Consider the following 24,935-nt stretch of genomic DNA (forward strand, 5'->3'; position numbering starts at 1 on the left):
TGCTATATTTCCATTTATGTTTGCATCACTTCACCTATTTCTCATTTTTCTAGAGAAACATAAGAGCGGTGGCTCAAGACTTTTCCACTGTTTTTTAATAGACTTTTGCATTGTCTCTGCCGAGTTGAAAAAAGGTTTGTGGCGCTACTTAATATGCGCCATGCTCTCTCCACGTCATGCAGGATGTTTTTTTTTTTTTTTTTAAATTTAAATAAATTATAACCCAAGCCTGCTATTCAGAGATAATTAGATAGAAGTGTTCTCATTTTGTAACTTCTCCTCTACTGCCTCGCAACAGCTGAGTGTGGGGCCTCCTCACTGGGACCAGAAGGTGTTCTCCTTTCTCCAAATTTCCCCTCCAACTACAATAACAACCATGAGTGCATCTACCGCATTACTACTGAAAAGGGCAAAGGAATCAGGCTGAAAGCTGAGAGCTTCTCATTGCAAGATGGAGATTATCTCAAGGTGTGTACCCTCACATACACACAGATATGCATGCAAAAATGACAAATTTCACCAATTAGTCCTAAAGTGTATAATTTATTTACTGACTCTCTCTCTCTCTCTCACACGCACACACACGCACACACACGCACACACACACAGACAGACAAAATACATACAGGATTATACTATCAAATGCTGTCAAAATGCAAAGCTGTATGTACTTTGACTTTGCTTGAACAATCATTACGTGTTTGGCTTGCTGAGCTCTAGATGCTAGCATGAATACTCTATGAAATAATGTGTCAAAGCTTTTGTTCTAGCCATGAACATCTGGTCTAATTAATGTGTCAGGGAATGTTTGTCCTTTAATTATATGAGATGTGCAAGTCCAGGAAAAGGAGAAGACTGAATAACATTAGGGTCTCTGGTTTCTTGGCTTACCTGCTATGTAGTTAAATAGTATTGTCAAGGTAGACCTACCTTTTAGATGTGTTAAACATTGTTGCAAGAAGCAATAACATCCCTGCAGGGGGTTATTAACCATCTTCCCTATTAGTGCTGATGGTGCTCCTGCTGTAGTCATCCATGCTGAATGAATGCTTTGGAAGCAGAGGCACAGAAGGATCAATTCTTCCTCTATTAACCCTCTAATGAATCCACTACAGTGTACAATTATTATTGTGTTTGAAGGTTGGCTTTTTTGCACTTTCATTACTCATATTATGGGGGTACCATCAATAAAATGAATAGCTATTTGACACACTTTGTACAATAGAAGAGAGACGTTTTACCCCAGTTTCAAGCTTTATTGTTGTGTTGCTAGCTATTTTTATTTTGGATGATCACCTCCTGCATGGTTTAGTGTTTACTTTTCAATATCTTTCTTTCTTTAGTTTTTTTGCTGTTTCTTTGTTGTATTCCCTTTTGCATTATTCAAAAAGCAAACTGGTGAAGTGCCAAATAATTGACTTCTACTAAAGGCCACTAAGTCAGTGCCCATAGACTCGCAAGTTAAAACTTCCAACTTCAAGGATAACATTAACATGTAATAAACCACAGACTTCACGTTCAGCCTTTATTTTGGACAAAGAAATGTTTGTTTGTTTGTTTGTTTTTTGACAATATATTTATTTGTATTTAGTAAAAAAAATCTCAACTCCTTGAACTTTTTTTCCAAGACGCTGAAAGAGGTACATTGATCTGTAGTGTATTTAAAATGTGGAGATTTTTTTTTATTCAAGAAATTTTTTATGTTATAAACTTGATGTTAAAAAATTCCCATCTGCACAGAGAATTACAGATATTTCTGATGCGCATATATCCTCATAAGTCTCGCTCTGGTACATGCCCCGTTGGCAATTGTGCAAGCTATTTTACAGTCTTAGCGCTGTCCTACAGACATCGTCTAAAACTGTTTTTATTCACAATGTCTCTTAGCAGTATTAGGCCTGAGGGCATGGTTAAGCCAGTATGTGGTTAGAGTGTATTATCAGTCTTAGGCCTAGAGCATTGGCTGAGCCTGTCTGTAGTTAGATTGTATTAGCAGGGTTCTTCCTGACTTTTAGAGAGGCTTAACGTCATTGTAAAAGCTGGAACTGTTCCCAGTGGGATGTGTTTGAAAAAAGTAAAAATCCTTTTAACAAAAGGAAAGTGACGCCAAGATGGTTAACAGACACGCAAACGCCTAAATATTCCCTGTATATTCAGAAAAAGGAGATAAAGGAAATCTAATTGTCAACAGGAAATAAAAATTGCATGTACAAAATATCCCATCAAACCTAATCAAAATCATTTAAAAGTTTGCAGACTTTTAAACTAATAAGGTTTTAAATGCTTTTCCCTTTGAAATATATGCATTTACCACCTTTTCTGCTGCATAACCTAGCAATACCTATAGATACCACAATTTGCCCTGCATCAGTCCAACACAGTGCATTGTTGTAAAACTGCACCACACATTACTGCATGCCAGCCTCACCTGGTTTTACTGTCATTTAAACCCTCTGGATGCAACGTTTTTGTAGACGTCTACAGTCTCAGTAGACTGCAGGTTTCTTCATCTTTATGAACAGCACTGTTGCATAACGATCAAAACTAATACAATTGCATAACAATGAGCCATGATTGATCAAATGATCGTGTCTTATGATTGCTGATATGCAGTTGTCACAGCAATTAATCGACGACCATGCGTGCTATTCACAGAAAATTGGTTTGGGAACACGGGAATGGGAAGAATGACAGGGATGAGAAGTTAAAAAGGATGTGCAGAGTGTGCAGGCAGGATGTTGGATACTTGGATTTCTGTGGCTGTTCTGGATCATTCTGGATGTTTCTGGCCCACTGCATATAATTATGAAGATATTTTGGAGCACATCATTTACAATATAAAATATAATTCTCTGTGCACCGGGGACAGGGCTGAAAAACAGTATTAAATAGTTGTAATTACCAGGCCTCAGGTGGTGCAACATTAGGAAGAGACATGATTTTGCAGTGAAAATCACAGCATGGGCTCAGAAATTCATTGTCAGTGAACACAGTTTTTTCCTGCAACTGCAAATGCAAGTTAAAATTATACAGCGTAAAGAAAAAACAACAACATTTCGAACAAATGCCGTTACCCTCTCTGATCCCGAGCTCATTTAAGATGGACTGAGGCAACATGGAAAACTGTACTGTGGGCTGATGAATCAAAATTCCAAGTTATATAATATAGATGCTGCATCTTCTCTTTGCTAAAGAGGAGCGGGCTCATCGAACCATCTGGCTTCTTTTCCATTCAAAATCATCCCCTTTGATGCTATAGGGGTGCATTAGTGCACATATGTGGCTCTCCAGATCTCTGCTTTTTCTAGAAAGGGTTTGTTTTTTTTCAGCAAGATAATTCTAAACTAAACTGTGCACTGAAACACAGTTGCAGCTGCATGTATGAGGTATAGATTGAGCTATAGCACAACAAATACTTGCCTCGGTACACTACTTCCACAATCAGACTGAAAAACAAATGGACTTGAGCTCCAGACAGGACACTAGGATTTAGGTTTTCTGTGACAGCTCAGAGATTGGATATGGATGGGAAAAAAACGTACTTGATTGTTAAGATTAAATTTTGCTTATTAGCATAAAAAAGCTTGATGTGAATACTGGGAACATATACTGTCTTATTTTGTCACATGAGCCCAAGAAAACACTTGTTTGGCCCATTGAGATCCATCACGTTTTGTAGTATCTGCTCAGGTTTACCACAGTAATAAATATTGCTCAAGTGTAAAGTTATGGAGCTGTGAGTACAAAGAGCGAGAGGTAGCTGGCACTTATAGATGACACCATGGAAGCTGTGGAAAAGCCAGAATACTTGCTGAAAATATCACTTGGAGTATCCAGAAGCCCAGCAGAATAGAAGTGGTCTAAATGACTTAATAAAACCCTGGAAACTGAACTCCCAAAATAATAGAGGTTTCTACAGACAAAATAACTGAAAATACTCACTTTTGTTGTACTAAAATTCTTACTTTTGGTCCTGTGTTGTATTATATTCAAACTAAAATCCTTAGATTTTCAGCTTTTTTATCTTAAAAGAAATCTAATTTTAACCATCCAACATCTGAGTGATATTGCACAAGGGCATCCTTACTTGTGTGCTATACTGCAAAAAGCAATAGTTATAAAAAGATACCAGATGCTTAATGGGATAGGATCACTGTACTATAGCTATTTAAAATATTTATTTAATGTCTATTTCAGGGTCAGTTTGGTGAATGTGTACAACATCTGTGGAGATCTACCACAACATCAGAACCAGCTGAAATAGATTGACACTTTGCAATGCTCAAGCTAGAAAACTTTTGGTCTCGCATTTACATCCACTGGGACAGTACTGCAGAACAAATCCATCTCCCATGGAGATATCACCCCTTGATGACAACGGTCTTCACAAATAGGATATTGCACCAAAAACTGCTTAGATGTAACCTATATATAATACCTCATGAACTATAGACTTACTGTAATGCCCATATCGGTCCTGAAGTGGTAAATGGACTGGTTCTTATATCGTGCTTCTCTACTCTACTCTACCTGAGCACTCGAAACACTTTATATAACTTGTTGAACCTCTTGATTCACCCATTCCTTCAAGTGCTTTCTATCTCACACACACATTCATAGTCTTAGGACATTTGGAACAGCCAGGGATCAAACCACCAATCTTCCGATTAGGATGACCTGCTCTACCTCCTGAGCTGCAACCTCCCCTAAAGGCATATATATGGTCACCACAGGATACCACCAGAGATCCCATGTTTTTGTCCCAAGGGCTGGAGATCCTTCACTGAAGTTTAGCAAGACCTACGTAAAATTAGAATTAGGTGGTTTTAATGTTGTGGCTGATCATAGTGTATTAATTATAAATTTCCCCCAAAATTAGCAGAAAGCATACAGCAAAACTAAAATGGATGAGTAAAAAGAAAAAGCCCCAAAGTGCCACTTAGGCTAGCAATTAGCACGCCACTCCCCAGGCTAACAGTAATGCAGCTAATTCCTGTTACTGCAGCTGAACACTGTGAACACAAACCATTTGTTTAACAGTTTCAGCCAGCTTGAGGCGAAACTCTCCTGTAACATATGAAGCAGCTCATTACAATTTCTCTTGCTGTTGGCTAAGTTTTTGCCCTGGCACTATTAAAGAAGAGGCTTACCAAGCTCAATTTGCCTGAAAATATCAGCTAATACAGTGATTGACCATATTTACTGAGATTTACCCCCATGCCTGAAGAAAAGAGGGAGGGTGAGAATGAAACAAAGTCGGGGTGTGAAGAAATTGTTATGAAAATAGAGGTGGTAAGAGAACAAGTGAGAACGAGAGAAAGAGTCACACAGACAGAGAGAGGAGGGGTGGCAGATGGTGACATGTTGATTTATGAGCTGCAGGGCTTTTCATTAACCATACTGAGTTTTACTGAAACAGAGAAAGAAAGAAAGAAAGAAAGAAAGAAAGAAAGAAAGAAAGAAAGACTGAAGCAGAAAGCAAGAGAGGCAGACAGAACGACGCAAAATTGGAGGACACTGAGAGGGAAGCTGTGGGGTGGGAACATGGGAAGGAAAATGAAGTTTAGTGGAGTAATGCTGCTGATACTGTGATGCAATTTCAACCTGCGCTTGCAGTGGCCACGTACTCAAATATAAACTAGGTACATGTTTGTAGCAGGTGGTGTCTCTGCTGACTGACAGTACTGACTTGAGATAGAACATTACCTTGCCTTCGTCTATTTTCTTTGGCATTCCTGCGACCTGCAGACCTGTCATTAGCAATCTTTAGAAATGTCACTGTCTGCCAAATATAAGCATAACCAACCCAAGCACGAACAATATATTTATATCACACTGTGTGAGCTAGTTTCACTACCAAATACTGCCTTCAATAGTTTCAAATGAATCAAGAGAGATTATTTTCAAATTAAGGGCTGTTCTCCTCTTTGTCTGCATGTTTACAATGTTGGAAACAGTATTTTCAATAAAACATGACAACTTGTTTAAAAAAGCAACTTCTGTTTGTCACTAGCTCACTTTGTGGATGTAGTGCTAGCTTAGAAACTTACTTTGGTAATAACAAGTACCTCTTATTTTGAGTTTTGGTGAAAACCTGTATTTTTAAACCATAATAACGGGGCTTTAGTAAGTAAAATACACAGCACAGCCCTTCAATCTAATACTCTGCTCAACTTTCTTGTGTTGCCAAGTTATAAAGATGTTTTTTGGCACCCATTATTCCACCCTCTGTATCTACTTCTTTCAATGTGCTCATTCGAAATAAATTGCTTCCAGCTGTTTTGCCTCTTGTTTGTGCTGCTTCTATGAGTGCACAATTACAGGTTAATGAATATATTGCAAAACAGAATTGTTGGAAACTAAAACGAGACCCTGTTCAGCAAGAAATCTAAAATGGTAACCAAAGGAGCTTGCAAAGAAAAGCGTCTGGACTTCTTTAAGTTGCTTGAAGACGTCTCACCTCTCATCCGAGAAGCTTCTTCAGTTCTAAGGTCAAATGGTGGGGACACAACATAGAAGAGCCACCTCCACAGGACAAGACTCAGCTGTCCATCTGCATCTTAAGGATAAAGGTCACTTTTTCGAGGATGCCAATGTTCACATTTTGGACAGAGAGGACAGATGGTTTGAAAGAGGAGTGAAAGAAGCCATCTATGTCCACTGTGAGCGACCATCTTTGAACAGAGGCGGTGGTTTACGACACCAACTGTCTGCCATCTATAAGCCGGTTTTGAGTTCCCTCCCCAGACGCCTTAACGCCCACTCACATCCTGGGCCATCTGACCTCAGGAATTCGCATGATAAGGTGGGGCCAGGTTTCACAGTGAGCTCACCCGAAACCCTGGCTGATTGGGACCCACACCCAGTTTCACACCTTGGCTCAGGCGATTAGAGGATCATCAGGGGGTCCTTTTGTCCCTCTTTGGGGGGAAACTCCCACTAGGTTTACCTAAATCTGGGACTCCCCACCATTTGACCTTAGAACTGAAGAAGCTTCTCGGATGAGAGGTGAAACGTCTTCAAGCAACTTAAAGAAGTCCAGACGCTTTTCTTTGCAAGCTCCTTTGACTACGATGACCTGGATGACTGAGAACCTTCACAGACTAAAATGGTAACATCACTAATGCTTTTGTAATATTTTAATATCGAAAAGGAGGGTGAGTAAGTGATCGACAAAGAAAATACAAACGAGAGACGTTTTTGTGTCACTGTAAACCAAAACTCCTGTCTTCACTTGCTTTCAGTCTTATTCATTTTTCCCCTCCTTTAATGCGCATATTAAATAAAGTCACACATAAACACAGGCATTGACTTGGCTTTACCAGTGTGTTTAGTTATTAATAAAAATATGCATACTGAGGCTTCTAGCTTTTATGGAGAAAAAAATGCTCTATTTCTTTTTAATGGTTTCATCTGTAAAATGAAGGGGGATAATTTTTCAAAATATAAATACACTTTTTGAACACTTATGACAGCTTGAGACAACCTTTACTGTGAATAACTAGTTTTTTATATTTCATTGAGGGCTACAATATTCCCGTTGCCAGTACAGAATTTAAAGTGATTTTGAAATTTACTGTTTGCCAGAGGTTACGAACAAGAATTAAACAGCAAAATTGAAAGTAGGTTCATACAATGTGCTCACTGTGCCACTTTTAATTGTGGCAAACAAAATGTCAGATAAGATAAGCAATTTTTTAAATGTCCTGGACTGTCCTGGATCGCCCCACCGGGGTGCTGTTTTCCCTTTGTATTTTTTTTTTTTTTTTTAAAAAAGTGACTTGCTTTAACCTCCTAAGACCAAACTCATTCGTGGCATGCATTTTTAATTTCTCTTTGCTATTTGGGCTGATTGGGACCTGATGAATATAAAAAACAAGAATTACGTGTTTTGTTTTGTTTTTAGAAAAATGAGATCCACATATGAGGACTTTCGCTTTAAACTGCTGCTGTTCTATCGAAATTTAATGTCCTCATAAGTGGATATCAGGCCCGTGTAAAGCAAAATGTAGTATTTTGGTCTAGACAACCGAAAATGTGATGTCCACATATGTGGAAGCCAGGTCCTAGGAGGTTAACTTTAGCAGGATCACTGTCATTGGCCCACCTGAGCAGGTCTATGTCAGAGTACTGGACAATAGAGTGTGTCATACCTGTCACGCGTTCCACGTTTGTCCTGGTCATTGAATATTGGACAAACTCCTTATGGCCATGAGGATATTCTAGGGTGTGTAGGAGTTTGCTCAACCCTTGTGTGTGTGATTATATGTGGGATCGAACTTGTCCCTCAGGGTGTCCTGTGGGAGGTTGCTTCAGGAGTACAGTATCTGTTTTTATAGGCCATCCAGTCTTTGTACAACCATTATAATAGCGTAATACAGACTCATTTCCAGTGGGAGTTGGACTTCACTGTGGTTGCCCTTTGTCATCGTTTGCGTTCATAACTTTTGTGGACAGAATTTCTAGAGGTAGGCAAGCGCACAAGGTCTCTAGTTTGGTGACCTGAGAACCACCTTTTTGCTTTTTGTGTGTGATGTGACTCTTTTGACTTCAGTGGCATTCAGCAGTGACATTCACCTTGAACTGGGGCAGTTTACAGCTGTGTGGGAAGTGGTAGGAATGAGAATTAGAAAAGCTGGAAAAGTGTGGAGTGCCACCCATGGTTTCACAAGGAGTTGCTACCTCAAGTGAATGCTGTCCTTGCCTACTTTGGTGAAGAGAGATCTGAACATGAAACTAAGCTGTCAGTTTACTGGTTGATCTACCTTCCTCAACTATGGCCATAAGCTTTTTGGGTCCTACAAGGAGCAGACCCAGGGGAAGACCCAGGGCATGACAGAGAGATTATGCTTCTTGGCTGGCTTGGGAATACGTCTGTGTCCCACAAGAAAAGCTGGAGTAGGTGGCCAGAGAGAAGGAAACAGGACACAAAGCAATGTATGGATTGGATGCTAAACTAAGAAATAAGCCTTTTATACTTTACCTCCCACATTATGCATTGCCTTTTGGTTTTCATACCAAGCCAGGAGTGCACTGTGCACCTATGTTCACTGACAGCCTCATTATTTCTAACACTCATGTTTTTATTCATGTCCTGAAATCCTAATCCTTTGTTTTGATTGACAGGTATATGATGGAGAGAACAGTTCGTCACGCCTCCTTGGAAATTTTACTCGTGAAGACATGATGGGTCGCGTCATCAATAGTACATCTAATCACCTGTGGCTGGAGTTTAATAGCAATGCTTCTGGAACTAATCAGGGCTTCCACCTTACATATACAAGTAAGTGATCTTTATCAAAATGTTTAAACCAGGAATACAGATCATTTAAAATGTATATTTACTTGTACAGCGCTGGTTTGAAAGGAGCTTTTAACACAACTCTTGCTGTCTATCACAGACACCTTTCTACTTCAATTTTACTTTAAATTAAAGGGAAATGTCTTATACATATTTGCACATCCATAAACTGTTCCTTAATACCTTTTAATGTTTCATATTTCAAATTATGGGCAGCATCGTGGCACGTGTAAATGTGAGTGTGAATAATTGTTTGTCTCTCTGTGTCAGACTGGCGATCTGATCAGGGTTTATCCCACCTCTCACACTTTGGTAGCAGGGATAGGTTCCAGCCATCTGTGACCTTGTTGAGGAGAAGTGGAAGAGAATGGATGGGTTTTAAAATATTCCTTCTTGATGTTGTACTTTGTGGAGACATCTTTTTGATTATCTGCAGTTAAACAGAAAATGTATATAGCAAATCAGTAGTTCTAGCCTGAGATCACCACATTAGGCGTATCTGGTCTCCCTGATCCCATACAGAGGCAAGAGTTACAAAAAATTCCACAAATTGCATCACAAATTGTTGATCAAAAGTACCAAAAATGACAGCAATATATGCACACAGCTACGCAAACAGTAATTTACTATATGACAAGTAGCTCATCTCAAAGATCGTCATGAAGAGATGTTTATAATTGAAATCTAGAGTGGTAGTAATTGTTTTTGATTGCCCTCTTGAATGTATCCTGCACCTGCCCTATGCTTCAGTCAAGTGATTCTTGAGTGCTACTGTATATAGCAGAACAAAATAGGTGTCATGTACTACAAAACTGTAGAGACTAGCCTTTCTCAGTCAGCAAATTGCATTGCTTTGTTTTTCTTTTTCCCTTTTTGACAGCTTGAAAGATCAACAATCACTTTTCCCAAGGATTTTCTGTTGAGGGCCAGAGTGCAACAGTAGCTTACCAAGCATACTGTAAAAAAATGAGTGCATGAATATCTGAAACAGGCTGTCTTTCTTTCTGACAAACACATATGCGCACACACATCTTAATAGCTGTAAAGTGAGTCTCTTAAGAAGGCAAGAGCAGCTGCTGTGTAAGTCAAAGAGGCTATTAGAGGAGCATTTATCTGCAAGTCATTAAAAGAAGGTGAGAAAGTGACACATCTCGAGTGGAAGAGCGGCTGGACAAAGGGACAAACAAATGAAGCTAGATGTTATATGGACGCCAGATATATGCTCTGTATGTCAGTTAGGCCGTTAGACAACCATCAATCAGTGAGTCATTAAACCAGAGAAGGTGACACCTTCTTCAAAGCGCTGCTGCAATAGATGAGCGGATGGATAGATAAGAGAGATTGATATAAGGTTTAAACAAAAGAAAGGGAGGAAGCAATGGCTCCTGATCAACGGAGGCAGCAATTGCTTGTTAAGCAGAGTCAGAGTCTGAGTTAAACAGTTTCAGTAATGCACATTATTAGAGGCTATTTCAATACAGAAAATAAAATAATGTGCACATCTGTTCAGGACATTAAGAAAGCCGGTTGTTAGCATTTTCCTATTACAGTTTAGTAATAATGTGGTAATAGCGGCAAAACAAAGAACGTAATAATACAGAAATAGCAAGTTATAACCACTTAATTACCACATTATTAGCCAAGTAATTACATTGTAGCAAAAGTGGTTATAGCTGACTAATATTACATTTAAATTTAAAAGCTGGGTGATACTCAGACAAAAACTGAGGTACTAAACTAAAGTCAGGACTAAATACTCCTGACTTATGTCTATAGCATTATTTATTTGGATGTAACAATGTAACTATTATGTTTAATGTTCTGGCTTATTACCTATGAAGGGAAACAAAAAGTACTAGGTAACCATAGATAACTATAAGTCAGTATACAGCAATTCATATTACAGTTATTACCATTTTTGTTGCTTGCAGGTTATTATATTGTTATCAAAATATTACTGTTACTGATAAAGTGCTACCATTAGGTGAATCTGTTTTCACTGAATTGACAGGTCTAGACGCAAAAGTCAAACGTATAGATTGAGTGGATTCTCATTTTATGCCCTGAATCTGGCAAGAAGTAAAAACTTAGCAGTTTTACATATAATAACATCACCCAACAGTCAAGTGACTCATAGTGATCATCATATTAAAACAATTTAGCAACGCACTGCCAAATATGTCATTAAACTTTCATTGACAAAAGCTGAAATTTACCATGTAGAAATTTAAGTATCACTGACTTTATTGGATAATTAAATATCTGTGCTGCTAACTGATGAATCTTCTTGAATAAAGAGCTTTTTTACAGCTCACTGTTTATTGCCCCTATAGCAACCCCTATCTGAGTGGGAATGCTATATCTATCATAAGCTGACCTGAGGGGGGGAAAAAGCATATGTTGGTTGCATTCTTGTGTCTTTGTTTAACCATCTGCCTTAATGGCAGGAAGTTTTTCTATTCTTGTATATCTTAGAAAGTTAGAAACTCTGTTTTTTCTGTTTATGTGGGATGTAAAATTATCATTTAATGCTTTTTTTCCCTCCACACTTTCACATAGAAACCACATTTTCACTGCATAAATTTAACTGACAATGCTTTCCATTACCATTACAACTCTCATTATATTTTCAGAAAGTGAGAATCCCAACTTTTCTTTTTTTGAATGTCACAGAAAGAAGCATAATTTTATAATTTTATGTCACAAGTATTAACATTGTGTTCAGACCTTGAAATTCTGTAGGACGTAGTGAGATTCTGGAGAAGAATACAATAACCTTATGTCCTTTTGTCCAGAATAGAATCATCCTGTGTGAAAGGTAGTGTTGCAGCATGGACAGGAAGACCTAATCACTATGCCTGTGTGTTTGTCTCCACCCAGGTTTTGACCTAGTACGCTGTGAGGAACCAGGTGTCCCTAGTTATGGCTATAAGATCCAGGATGACGGTCATTATGCCAACACTTTTGTCCTGTACTCCTGCAACCCTGGATACAGTCTTCATGGGAGCAGTACACTCACCTGTCTCAGTGGTGACAGACGCGTCTGGGACAAGCCGCTTCCTTCCTGTGTCGGTTAGTATGCCAGCATATGTGTAGGTTCCCTTCTGCATCAATATTTCAGAACTACAAGATCTGAATTATTAACCTCTGGACAACTCTCTTTTTCATACAATTCAGTGAGTGATATAGCAGGGAGAAGCTACTCATGTCTGTTTCTGAGTTGCAGCATGATGATTCAAAAGACAGTGTGCGAGAACAAGTGACTGAGTCAACAGACAAATGAATACTTTCAAAAGAGCGTGTGGGGGACTGATTCAACACTGTGGGAAATGTAGTGGTTCTAATACAATTTATGCATAAAAACTGGCCTTTCTGATCATCGGCCTGTGCACATGAGATTACATGCACTGTGGCATCTGGTTGTCATCAGTTAGGATATTTTAGTGCATCGTGCTCTCTGTTTTAAGGATTGCGTGGTTAAGATGCAAAAATAAAGGGTGATTTCTGAAGTGATGAATTTATAATGTAAGCCAGACAACTCCCTAGTACCCTGAAGGTGTGAAGAGCATTTTATGCCAGAGACTTTGACAGAAGCCTCAGCTTTCTCTTTTATTCTCAGCATGCACAGCAAATAGAATATTCTATCAGAAGAGACTGAAGGTGATGTAGGAAACAATATTGACTCATCTGAAATTGTTGCTTCTTGAATAAAATTATGGTAAAATACGACCAAACAGAGATATCATGTCATAGAAGAGCTGCAATAACTCTTTTTTTCGATGTACGACTATACAGACTGCTTGCTATATAACCTAATTTTGACCGCATGCTGTTTTTCTAAAGTTGTATAATGACAAAGTTTGTTTGTCTGCATGCTCAAAATTCATTTTAGTCAAATTAGATAGCAATCATTTCAGATATAAAACAAAAAAGTTTTTCATTGTTAAACAAACTTACTGCACACCCGTATGAAACTGATGATTCATGATTAAAACTGTCCTCTTAATAGGAATCACTTCTTCACCCCTTCTGACTCAGTCTGCAACAGAGAATCATAAATAATAAGAAAAGACAGAAATGAAGATAAATGAAACTTTTAAAAAAGGACAGCCCTCCTGCACTTCTCTCCAACTCCAACAACACTACTTGAGTAGTTGAGAATGCTGACCACAGATTTAAAAGTAAAAGAATCATCATCCATTTCCAATGTAAATGTCACAAACAGACAGTTACAGCAGTTACAGTATATCAGTTTTGCAATGACTGACCACCACATGACTGCACACAGTGTTTTTTCAGATAGTAAAAATAGTTTTTAAACTGTATTTGGCCCATTTAAAATATATTTGGGCATTTCTTAACGTTTTCAGGCAGATAAACTATCAGAGGATAGCTGTACCTTTAGTTGACATTTAGCACCTCTTAATTAGGTCTGAGAAAAGTATGCCAAGAGATTCAGGTGCTTTTTAACTTGTTTTCCTCTCTTGCTTTTAAGTGTGTAAAAGCTGTTTCATATTTTAACTACAACAAGTACAGCTGGTCATTCTGATTCCTTATTTTCATTCAGCAACCTCCAGTGAAGCATGGAAGGTTTGTTTACGTGTATTGTTTGTAGCTAGCTTTGAACCCCCTAAAGGAAATTTGCAATTTTTTAAAGTCCATAATTCCTATTTTGTTCATAAATATTGTGTGGCTTTGCATATTTTGGAAATGAAAGCACAGTTCCTGTAGGTATTCCATCTTGCTGAGTAGATGTGGGCACAGAGCACATGTTAATTTGGAATTCCCCACTGCAGTGCTTAACCATGTGTCTTGTAACCTGCCAGTACATCTGAAGTCTGTCATGTGGGTTATACCCAGCTGTGGTTTCTAATGGCAACTAAAAACAATGTGTGTGAATGGATGTGTATGGCAAAGAGTGTGTGTGTGTGACCCTGAATGCCTCTGCAGTCAGTAAAATTTTTGCAGCTGTTCTGTCACTGCCTTATTTCAGGTAAGCCAGCAACCGGGAGAATACTTGCTGGCAGAGCCCTGGGCTAACTACCTCTGTAGCTACCTTTGCGTGCTCATCCTTTGTCTGTCTGTTGGAGTGTTTGTCTTTCTGCCTCTCTGACTGTCTCCTCCACTGTCTGTCTTGCTTACTCCCATATCTATGTGCATAAGCATGGAGATCAGGCGATAGGTTTGCCTCAGGCTGTTTCTATACCAAGAGTGGTTGTCTGCTACTTTGAGAATATTTTTTTTTTCCATTTTTCCCCCTCTCCTTGTTCAAACTGATAAGGAGAGGGGAAAATTATTCCGACAATATTTCAGTTTTGGTAAAATCCAGGTTTTCATACAACACATATAAATTTACAATTTTGCATGTACTTATAAAAACACAAGACATGAACACAAAAACCAAGCCACCTCTTCACATACAACTTTATAAAAGTAAAAAACATGAAAGATCAAATTTAAATAAATGCCTGCATACTTTTTTACTTTTAAGTTCACACATGTGTATAAACTTTCATTACTACAGCACTCACTCACACATTATCTTTACATGGAACAGTTTCATTACAGCAATACATATTGTTATTGGAAAAAACTGTTTTGATAATTATATCTTTTTTCAAAAAAAAGATCTTTTGTATTTTCTTGTACAGTGTCCATTTATTATGAGTTACGCCTCACCATAGCTTGGCACATTACTTTTTTCTGTGTCCTACATAATTTTACTTTCAACAACAGAAATAGTCTTTTTGTTGCAAATTATGTTACTGAGATAAGATTTCTGCTTTTCTATTTGAAAGGTCCCAAAGGGTCAAGCCCAGAGCAGCATGCAGGATTCTATTGGCCTTGAAGTCCTTCCCTGGCATATATAAATATTGTTTATTTGTGTATGCTGCCATGTTAAGGTCACAAAGCTGAGCTGCAGGCAAAATATTGCAAAGTACTTTATCTGAATAAAGGGATGAACAGAATATTTGTCTAAAGTATAAACATTCTCCCAGTGTGATGACAAGCTCAGAGTTGTGGTGATAGTATGACCTGTAAGGATGTGTGCTTCCCCTGGTTCCCCTTGATACTGTACCAAGTAAATACAGTAAATGTTTACATTTGAGTCTCCTGCAGTCCTCTGTCTACACTGAGGCAACACAGTCTCATCAAAATTTACATGACAATAGTTAATGTCAAAGGCAGAGGTAAAGTAAAGCAAAACTATACTCTTTATCTTTCTTTTAAAGTGGAAAAACGTTAACTACCTTCCCTCTGCCTGTACATTCATCAGTATATGTCAAAGCTAGAACAGCAATTAAATTTGCAACGGTGTGAAAATATCTCATCAAAATTCTCCACACCTGTTGGCCTGATCTTTAAAACTTCTTCTCTGAAAATTGGCCAAGGCTTACTTTGCAAGTTGTGTTGTAAGTCCTATCTGCCAGCAAGAGTGATAAAAACATAACAGAATAGTTGCCTTTCTTTTCCTGCTTTCATTCACCAGGGACAGAAACAACTATGTTGTTGTACTGTGTATGCTGGCGGGTGTGTTCACATGTCTGGATGTACTTGCGTAACTGTAGAAATGTTTTCAAGTATGTTTCTGGCCTTGTGTGTGATTGTTTCTTGGAGTACCCTTTGTGTTTGTCTTCACATGGAAATGCTGATTTGTGTGCTTTCTGCCCAGGGTAATGCAACAACAGTAGGTTGCCATGGTTTTGTAGATTGTAGGGCTGTGTTAATGATGCACGTTTAACGCACACAAACAAACACACAGACATGCACAGATGTACATACACACACATAGACATACCTAACAGCAGTCATCTTCTTGCGCTATGTGCTACCATGATGAGTTTAAATCTCTTACCAGCTTTGCCCCCTGATTTGTCCATATTCACTATTTTTAACCTCTCTGTCCACAAAAAACAATATAAAATTAACAAAAAACTCACTTGTGCTGTAAACTGCCTCTTTTTTCTTGAACTCCTTAACAGAAAAGAGTCATCAAAGTTATTTGCCAGCCTTGAAACGCTATACCAAAAGCTTGGATAATTCAAGGTTGATTTAACGATTCAAGCAGTTTTTAACTGAATCTCATTTAACTTAACCTTCACACCTCAGTGCAATTTACAGCGAAGAACAGAAGCTACATCTTATAGAGATAAATTGAAACATTAATACAAAGACAACCATAAAATGTTTAATGTAGGATCTGGTTCTATAGAGAGAAATCGTCTTCAGTGGGCCAAAATGTCTGGCCAGATCTAAAACTGGTGGAAACCCTTCTTCTCCAAACCAACCCGAGGATAAGAAGACCCAGTCAAATACAGTCCCGATCAAATGTTTAAGACCACTTGGAAAATGGCAAAAAATCATATTTTGCGTGGTTAGATCTTAACCAGGTCCCAAGTAGAGCTTCAACATACAACAAAAAGAAATGGGAGTGAGACAAAACATTTTTTTGAGCATGCAATTTATTGAGAACAACGCGTAAACTGAAACAGGCTGTTTTACAGCTGATCAAAAGTTTGGGATCACATGGCCACTAATAGGCCAAATCTGTGCAAAAATGTGGATTCAAAAAAAATTATATTTTTTATATAAGTTATCATAAAATGCAGTACTTGCTCCAATGTTCCTTTATGCTTTCTTTTATTATGCATAGTAATGTCTGCTATGGTGTTTTAAAATATCTTGGTTAATATGCATTAGTGAATGGATGGATGTGTTTCAGCTGCTGACACTTTAAGCTGCATAAATTAAGGCATCAAATATGCACTTTTTTCCACTCTCATCTTCTTGCTTCCTGTCCTTGTAGCTGAGTGTGGAGGTCACATAACTGGTGCGGTGTCTGGACGGATTCTGTCTCCAGGATATCCTGCTCCATACGACAACAACCTCCACTGTACCTGGACTATAGAGGCTGATACAGGAAAAACTATCAGGTAATTTAAGTGCACGTGAGTAATGTCGCAATGACTTGCAGTTATCTGGGGTATTTCCTGTTCTACATTAATGGTAATGCTTCACAAAAGGATTGAAGAATAGAAACTGGCTTTTTTATAAATAAATAAGTCTGTTGATGTGAAAGTAAACAATCTTGTATTTTTGTGTTTCCTCAGCCTGCACTTTATTGTCTTTGACACTGAGGTTGGCCACGATATTCTGAGAGTTTGGGATGGCCCATCGGGACCATCAGATGGTGGGATCCTGTTGAAAGAATGGTCAGGGCCAGCGTTACCTGAAGACATCCACTCGACTTTCAACATACTTACGCTGCAGTTTGATTCTGATTATTTCATCAGCAAGCAAGGATTCTCAATACAGTTCTCCAGTAAGTAGCTTTCTCTTTATACTGATATCATTAAACATGAGGTAGAAGAAGAACATTTGAGTTACGAGAAACTGCTCAGAAATGTAACACGATTCTACTAAATCTGTAATTCGGGTGGTCTGCCCTACTTTACCCCTCAGATCCCTTTATGAAGGAAAGCCAATTACAAAATTACCTATTAATTTTGTTAAAACTCACCACTCATCCATATAGTTTTGTGGTAATCATATAAACCCTATTTTGGCTATAAGAAAATTAAGCTGGCATTAATGTGGAATTTAACAGGATTTCTGAAAAAGCTTTAGTCATAGAATCAAATGAGACATTTAATATCTCACCTTGGGAGCCATGTTCAGTAAGTACTGAAGTAGCCCACCAGAGACGGTGTCTCATTTCATTTTTAGAGCATGAAAGATTTATTTGGAAAACTGTAGTCTTGTGTTTTCTGTTAATTATTTTGTAGATTATGTTAATGAATTGATTTTTCTGTTTTTGTTTTGTTTGTGTTTGGGGTTTTTTCCCCTTTTTTTTTTTAAGATGAGCTCACTGAACCTAAGCTGTTGCTGCCGTTTGTCCCAGGGCAACCTGCATGGTTGTTGTGCCATTTTGATGCAGAGATGCCCTTTGGTATTTGAGTCAGTAGACCCCAAAATGTCTGTGCATCCTCCTTTTAGATTTAAATCTTTTTGATCCACTATGGCACCAAAACCGATCAGAGGCACACCGAGAAAGAAGGATTTAGAAAGTACCATAACAACTAGGTGAGAATGTCAGCTGATTGTTCACGAGACCATTCGTACACACCTGTTCTTTATACAGGTGTGTGTGTGCGCACACAAAAGTCCAACACGCATAACTGTCAGGTTTTTTACAAATATTTAAAGTAATACAAATTTATGTCTACATATTTCTCGCTTTTTCTTTCTCGCCATCCTTACACATTGTCCCGTTCTTTCCATGTGGAAAACAATAAATATTTGCCCTTGGTAACATCATAATTATAGCCCTATTATTCCATTACTATGGTAATGACCTTATATTTTTACCTCCACATTGATTTAGGAGGTGGTATTCTCCACCGTTTGCATTTATTTAAGGCCAAGTTTTTTTTCCTCCTTACTTCTTGACTTAACACCTTAGATTTATCTTTTAAGCCCCTAAGGGGTCCAGTCCCAAAGGGTGGATAGATATCCCTTCTCTAAACAGTGCTGGAATTTCAGAAAACAGAAAGGGACAATATTTATTATCCAATTTATGCTGTATTTTTTTTTTAACATAGATCATTTTTTTCTTACTCTTTAGACAATTAGTAATCTGATCAAAGCACTATGTTGTACTTAACCCACAGGCAACCAAGCTATTTTACCAAATGAAATGTCAGAGTCAGGGTCCTTTATATTTGGCTCTGTTTCTGTTGACCATACCTATGAAATGTTATATATAACATTTTTAATGTAAAATTGTACATATAAAATTACATTGTTCAATCTCGTCTGTTCAGTTACTCTTATAAAGCATTTTCAGTTTCAGTTAAAATAAAATAGGAAAAAGAAAAAAATGTCAATTTTTAAAGCCCATAAAGTGAATTGTGTGCTCAAGTATGCTTGTGCCATTTTAACACCAAACTAAGTTGAACTCTGAAAATTAAAGTCGTTATAGATAGGTTTTTGTTTTTTAAGTCTTAAATCGTATTTATCTGTTCTATCTTAAAAGTAAATAAATAGAAATGTTCTTTGTAGATATGTAATGCTCAAAGTATTTGGAGCACCTTAGGGCTGATTGTGCAGTAACGGGCAATGTAAGTTCATCTAAATCTAGTTATCCCCACTTAGCACGCTGCTTAGCTCGAAGGCAGAGCCAAAAATTACCTAACTTGTTGGGGTCAGTGTGACCACATGTGTCTCCCGATATCACTACTTCTGATAAGTAGAGTAATTATATTAGTCACTGTCAGCATGATAACATAATAATAAGCTCCATTTGGACTCACTCTGCTATGCGTGTGTGTATTGTTTTTGCTTCTGCTGCTGACAGTACGACACTGGCAGTAATGTTACGTTTGAGTGCATCTGTCTCAGTTCCTTTTGTTCTCTGTGCTCCTAGTACATCAATATTTGTCTGCCTTTGTTTTCTGCACTCTCCAGCCACAACAGCCACGACCTGCAACGACCCCGGCATTCCTGTCAATGGTTCTCGATACGGGGACAGTAAGGAACCTGGTGACAGTATGACATTCCAGTGTGACCCAGGGTATCAGCTTCAGGGCAAAGATACTATCACATGTGTGCGAATGGATAACAGATTCTACTGGCACCCTGACCCTCCAACATGTGTAGGTAGGTGTACAGCTCTTTGTGGATCTCTTACTGCCAAGCTGGACCTTCAGTTAATTCACCTGATACATTACACTTTGTTTGGGGGCTTATATATATCATATAGCACACTAAAAAAAACAGAATATGATGAATTATATTATTAGATTAGATTAGATTAGAGATTATATCTCTCGGCTGGCCTGGGAACGCCTTGGTGTTCCCCCGGATAAGCTGGAGGAGGTGGCTGGGGAGAGGGAGGTCTGGGCTTCTCTGCTTAGGCTGTTGCCCCCACGACCCGGCCCCGGGTAAAGCGGAAGAAGATGGATGGATGGATGGATATTATAAAGGAACTAGTAGCATTTTTGTGGTGGCTCGTTCTTTTGTTTTGTACATTTGAACACTACACAATGGTAGACTCCACCTAAGGTTATATTTGGGTTGGACACTGAACACCCTTGGTATGTTTATCCCGAGTTTTGATCTGTAGCACTGTCAAATGATGGAAATAATGTTGATTGAGTTCCCACGTTAAACAGTTGAAAGTCCGGCGCACTTGCTCGTTTGCACTGTCATGCTTTTATGTCTTTGTATTCCTCTTTACGCTCTTCTTAAGCATTTGACTTCTTCACTAAAGGACAAACATGGCCTAAAGCCCTGAAACCTGCCTTATGTTTTTAATTAATTAAATTCATTGAGCTTTTCAATAATACAATCACTAATACAGCAGCTTTTCTCACCAGACAGCCTACGTATTTATAATGCTGCATGCCAATATTTTTTGAATTAACAGTGCTCAGGTGCCAAACTACATGGCCTTAATGTGTCACATTCATTTTGTTGATAAACTGCGTCATCCAGTTCAGTTTTGTCTCACATGTGACATTGTGTGTCACGTTAGAGTAGATGGATGTGGAAATCAAAAGAGATTACCATTCAAGGTCCTGAGCTACATTATTTTCAATTATTCAAGGATCAGAATGGACAGATTTCACAAGTCACTGAAAACTCCTGAAGTGGCAGGTTGCTCGTGTCGTCAGCCACCCAGCTTGCACCAAGACACCACAGACAGCTGGCTTACTGTTAGATGCTACGGTCTCCTTTTCTGTTGCCTTTTGCTTTTCTTATCAGCCACCAGTGTATAGAAGTCCTCCAGCAGAGTTACACAGACCAGAGATTGCCTTGTAACCATGTGTGTGAAACACATTATTCTTTGTCCCTGATATTGCCTTTGACTCTTTGCTAGTGACCTCACGTTTGCATGAATGTAGATAAAATGTTGGGCTCATATCTCGCTCCATTTTCGCTTTACTTAGAGGGTGCTTCCCTGTCCTGCACTTTCACTTCAGGTAGCGAGTCCTCTGTGTTCAAAAGCTCCCAAGATGAAACATACTATACACCACTATGCACAATGGACTTAGTGTGTTAGTTTGCTTCTGCTTGTGAGTGATTTGCAAGTGTTAATGCCTTTGTTTACTTCTATTTCACTGTTGATAATCCATTCACACCCACCTGCCAGCCCCAAGACACATCTCTGTTTTGCTAACTCTTCCTTCACATCACCAAATTGCTGCTTGAATGCATCTTTCTGTCTCTCTTGCCAATATCTTTTTCCTGCTCTCTGGCTTCTTGTGGGATAAAAGATCGCTAGGGGTAATTTTCTCTCTTAACTACCCCCAGCCCTACACTCTGCAACTAAATCTCGCAGTCTCTCTCTCTCTCTCTCTTTCTTTCTCTTCTGCTGTCTGCAACCACCTTTGGAGGTTATATTGTCCACTAGGGGTTTTTCCCACTGTCCTCACCAATTTCTGCTATACTTGCCATTACCAACTAACTCATTTTGTCTCTGCCTTTCTGTGGGTTTTATATGACAGGTCAATCAGGGGTTATTCTGAGTCCAAATAACCCCAAGCCCAATGCTATGCAATAATGTTTCTCCCTTTCTTTTCTCCCTCACTGTTCTCTCTCATCTTCAGCAACATGTGGAGGTAACGTCAGTGGTCCTTCTGGGGTAATTCTGTCTCCCAACTACCCCCAGCCCTACCCGCCTGGGAAAGAGTGCGACTGGAGAATCCGAGTCAACCCAGACTTTGTCATTGCCCTCATCTTCAAAAGGTAGATTACCTATTAATTGTATCTATTAATGAAAGACTAACCTTTTACCTTCCCTTTTCCCAAGCATGCATGTTTATGAACCTTAAGCTAACAATTGCAGCTGGCTCAGTAGATGAAAATTTATGTTTTTGCCACTTTAAGGCAGATTAAGCATATACACATTATTTTATGTGTTTTCCCTAATGATAAAGGGGTGGTTCCTGCTCTATTTTCTTAAAGGGAAATGTTTAAGAGGTGTTGACATAGAAAACAAAGCAACTTTGACAGTTTCTGATAACTTCGTGTTAATTAAGGTTTTATAAGTGTCACAATAATATGTAATGTATGTGTGTTCTGCATGAAACAAAAGCCATGTTGAATCGTGTCTATTTATTGTGCCTGAAAATGCTGATATTTCTCACAGTCACTAAGACATGTCTTATTGGCACATTCTGGTAAGTATTTAAGCTTTTTTTACTAGAAAAATTATTAACAGATTATATTAGGATGTTACAACAGGAAAGATCAGGGACTGCAACTGTAATAGACACATCAGGACAGGCCGATGATTTCACTGATGATATAAATGTTTAAAGTGTTTGTCCAACTGTGTGAGAAAACATTAAACATTTTAATTTTAAAGATTTTAATGAATGTTTATAGAAGTTTATGTTTTAGTGTCGACTCCCTGTAACTGTGGCCATCGCAGAGTAAAAAAAAAGTCATTCTGCAGTAAAATTCATTGTTTTTGTAGTAAGATTATCTCTTTAGAAATCATAACCTTTTAACAGCCTAAGGCCCAGATTTACCAAATGGACCAAATTAACAGATAAAAAAAAATGGTAAAAAATCCACTAATGGGAGTGGAAATTCGGAACTAATATATATATATACACTGCTCAAATTTAGGGATCACTTTTTAATCAGAGCATAGCAAAAAGTCAGTTAAACCTCAGGATATTGGACAGCCCCCAAAACAGGAATTATTTTATTTTTCTCTCCTCATCTTTTATGAGAGTTTTTCCACAATGTTTGCATCTGGCTAGGGCCAGTGTCACTACTGATAGCATGAGGCGATAACTGGACCCTACAGAAGTTGCACAGATAGTTCAACTCCTCCAGGATAACACATCAGTACATGCCATTGCTGGAAGATTTGCTGTCTCCAAGCACAGTCTCAAGAGCATGGAGGAAATTCCAGAAGACAGGCAGTTACACTATGAGAGCTGAATGGGGTTGGGTCCTTAACCCATCGGTAGGACCGGTATCTGTTCCTTTGTGCAACTACAAACAGTATAAGCACTATCAGAGAATTACAAAATAACCTCCAGCAGGCCACTGGTGTGAATTTCTATGACCAAACAATCTGAAAAGACATCATGAGGATGGCTGAGGGCCCCACATTTTCTACTGGACCTCATGTTTTCCAGAAACTCAATGATGCCCTGGTCCAGATCTGGCAGGAGAGCCCATGGATACTATGTGTCGACCCATTAGGAGCATGACCTGGTGTTAGGCATGCATACAAGCGCAAGTGCGGCCCATACAAACTACTGAGTACCATTTTGAGTTACTGCAATGAAATCTCTGCAAAATGGACTAGCTTGCCGCGTCATTTTTTCACTCAGATTTTGGGGTGTCTTTGAATTAAGCACTTTGATGGTCGATCATTTCCATTTCCACAAAATGATGCAGCATCTATTCATTTCTAACATATTACCTAGTCCATAACAGTTTAGATATCTAGCATTTTTTTCCATTGTCATCTAATGCGTTTTCAAAACAGTGTACAAAGATGTGTACAGATCGTTTTTGACTAATCTGCATTCTACCAAGAGCATCCCCAATGAAGGGCTGAATAATATGTTAACTAAAATAGTTAAAGTTTAGGACTGTGCACATGTTTCCTTCTGGAAGCAGAATGGCATCAAATTAAAAAAGAGGCAGCTGGTGGAGAATCAGTATGTTTTTGATATAGTCTTCTGTTACATATTATTGTTAACTCTGCTGATAACTTTGTCTAATCTATTACAAGCTAATCCACAAAATAAAGCTAAAACTGAAATCTGTAACTTTTGACATTTATGATTTTCAGAAGAATACAGTTATTTACTGCCAAATCCTGACCCATACATATATCAATGAAGCAATTGTTATTGTTCCATTTGCATAAATGTGCACATAGCCCGTCATTGGATATTGTAAGATTCAGTCATTAGATATGTCTGAATCTAAATCCCAGTAATTGCTTCATTTTGACAGATGTTTGAATGTGGTGTTTAAGAGACCTGATAACAACAAGGTAGAAGTCCAGAAAAGCTGCTCTGCTTGTTTCTCTGCTGAAAGGAAAAAAATTACAGATACTTTTTTATCTTTGAACAATCTTTGTGGAGAAATGGGACTAAAAGGCTGAAACACTGCCCATCATTCACTATAAAAGCTAATTTGGCTTCCAATACGTACTTGTAGGCCTTTTGAACTGGGATTCTCCTCTTCCCTCACTCGAGTGTGTCACACTGAGTTCAGTTCAGTTTAGCTAACAAAGCCAAAAAACAAGAACTGTTAAAATTTCAGGGCGAAGACTGTGCAAAGAGACAGATGTCAAGACAGATGCAACATTTTGGCACCACGTTCATAGCTTTTTGCATCCAACACTTCCAATTACATGCTCATTCTGACATTTTCCCCCGGCATTCCGAATAAATTGAGGCTTTTAGCGCCAACTATCGATCATAATAACACATGCTTTTATTGCGTGTGAAATACAGTGCAATTTGCAATAAATTGCACGTGTCGAACCTTAGCCATTTCTATAATTCCTACCTGCGTGCATGCTTTTCAGTCACAAATTTCACATAGCTGTGATTGTTAATAAATCTGACCCTAAATCTTTTTAGTCTTTTAT

The 24,935-nt window shown here is 38.4% G+C and overlaps 1 protein-coding gene across 1 annotated transcript in view; it reads left to right on the plus strand.

Moving 5' to 3' along the window:
- The window catches only part of LOC120721224 (CUB and sushi domain-containing protein 1-like), a 412,254-nt gene that overhangs the window by 300,861 nt on the left and 86,458 nt on the right, over positions 1-24,935 (plus strand). Inside the window, 7 exon segments of the mRNA XM_040011416.1 lie at positions 299-468; positions 9,127-9,283; positions 12,182-12,373; positions 17,109-17,235; positions 17,413-17,624; positions 19,769-19,960; positions 21,913-22,051. Coding sequence (XP_039867350.1) covers positions 299-468; positions 9,127-9,283; positions 12,182-12,373; positions 17,109-17,235; positions 17,413-17,624; positions 19,769-19,960; positions 21,913-22,051 — 1,189 coding nt within the window.

This window comes from Simochromis diagramma, unplaced genomic scaffold, assembly GCF_900408965.1.
Source record: "Simochromis diagramma unplaced genomic scaffold, fSimDia1.1 OVJJ01000603.1, whole genome shotgun sequence".
Lineage (NCBI taxonomy): Eukaryota > Metazoa > Chordata > Actinopteri > Cichliformes > Cichlidae > Simochromis > Simochromis diagramma.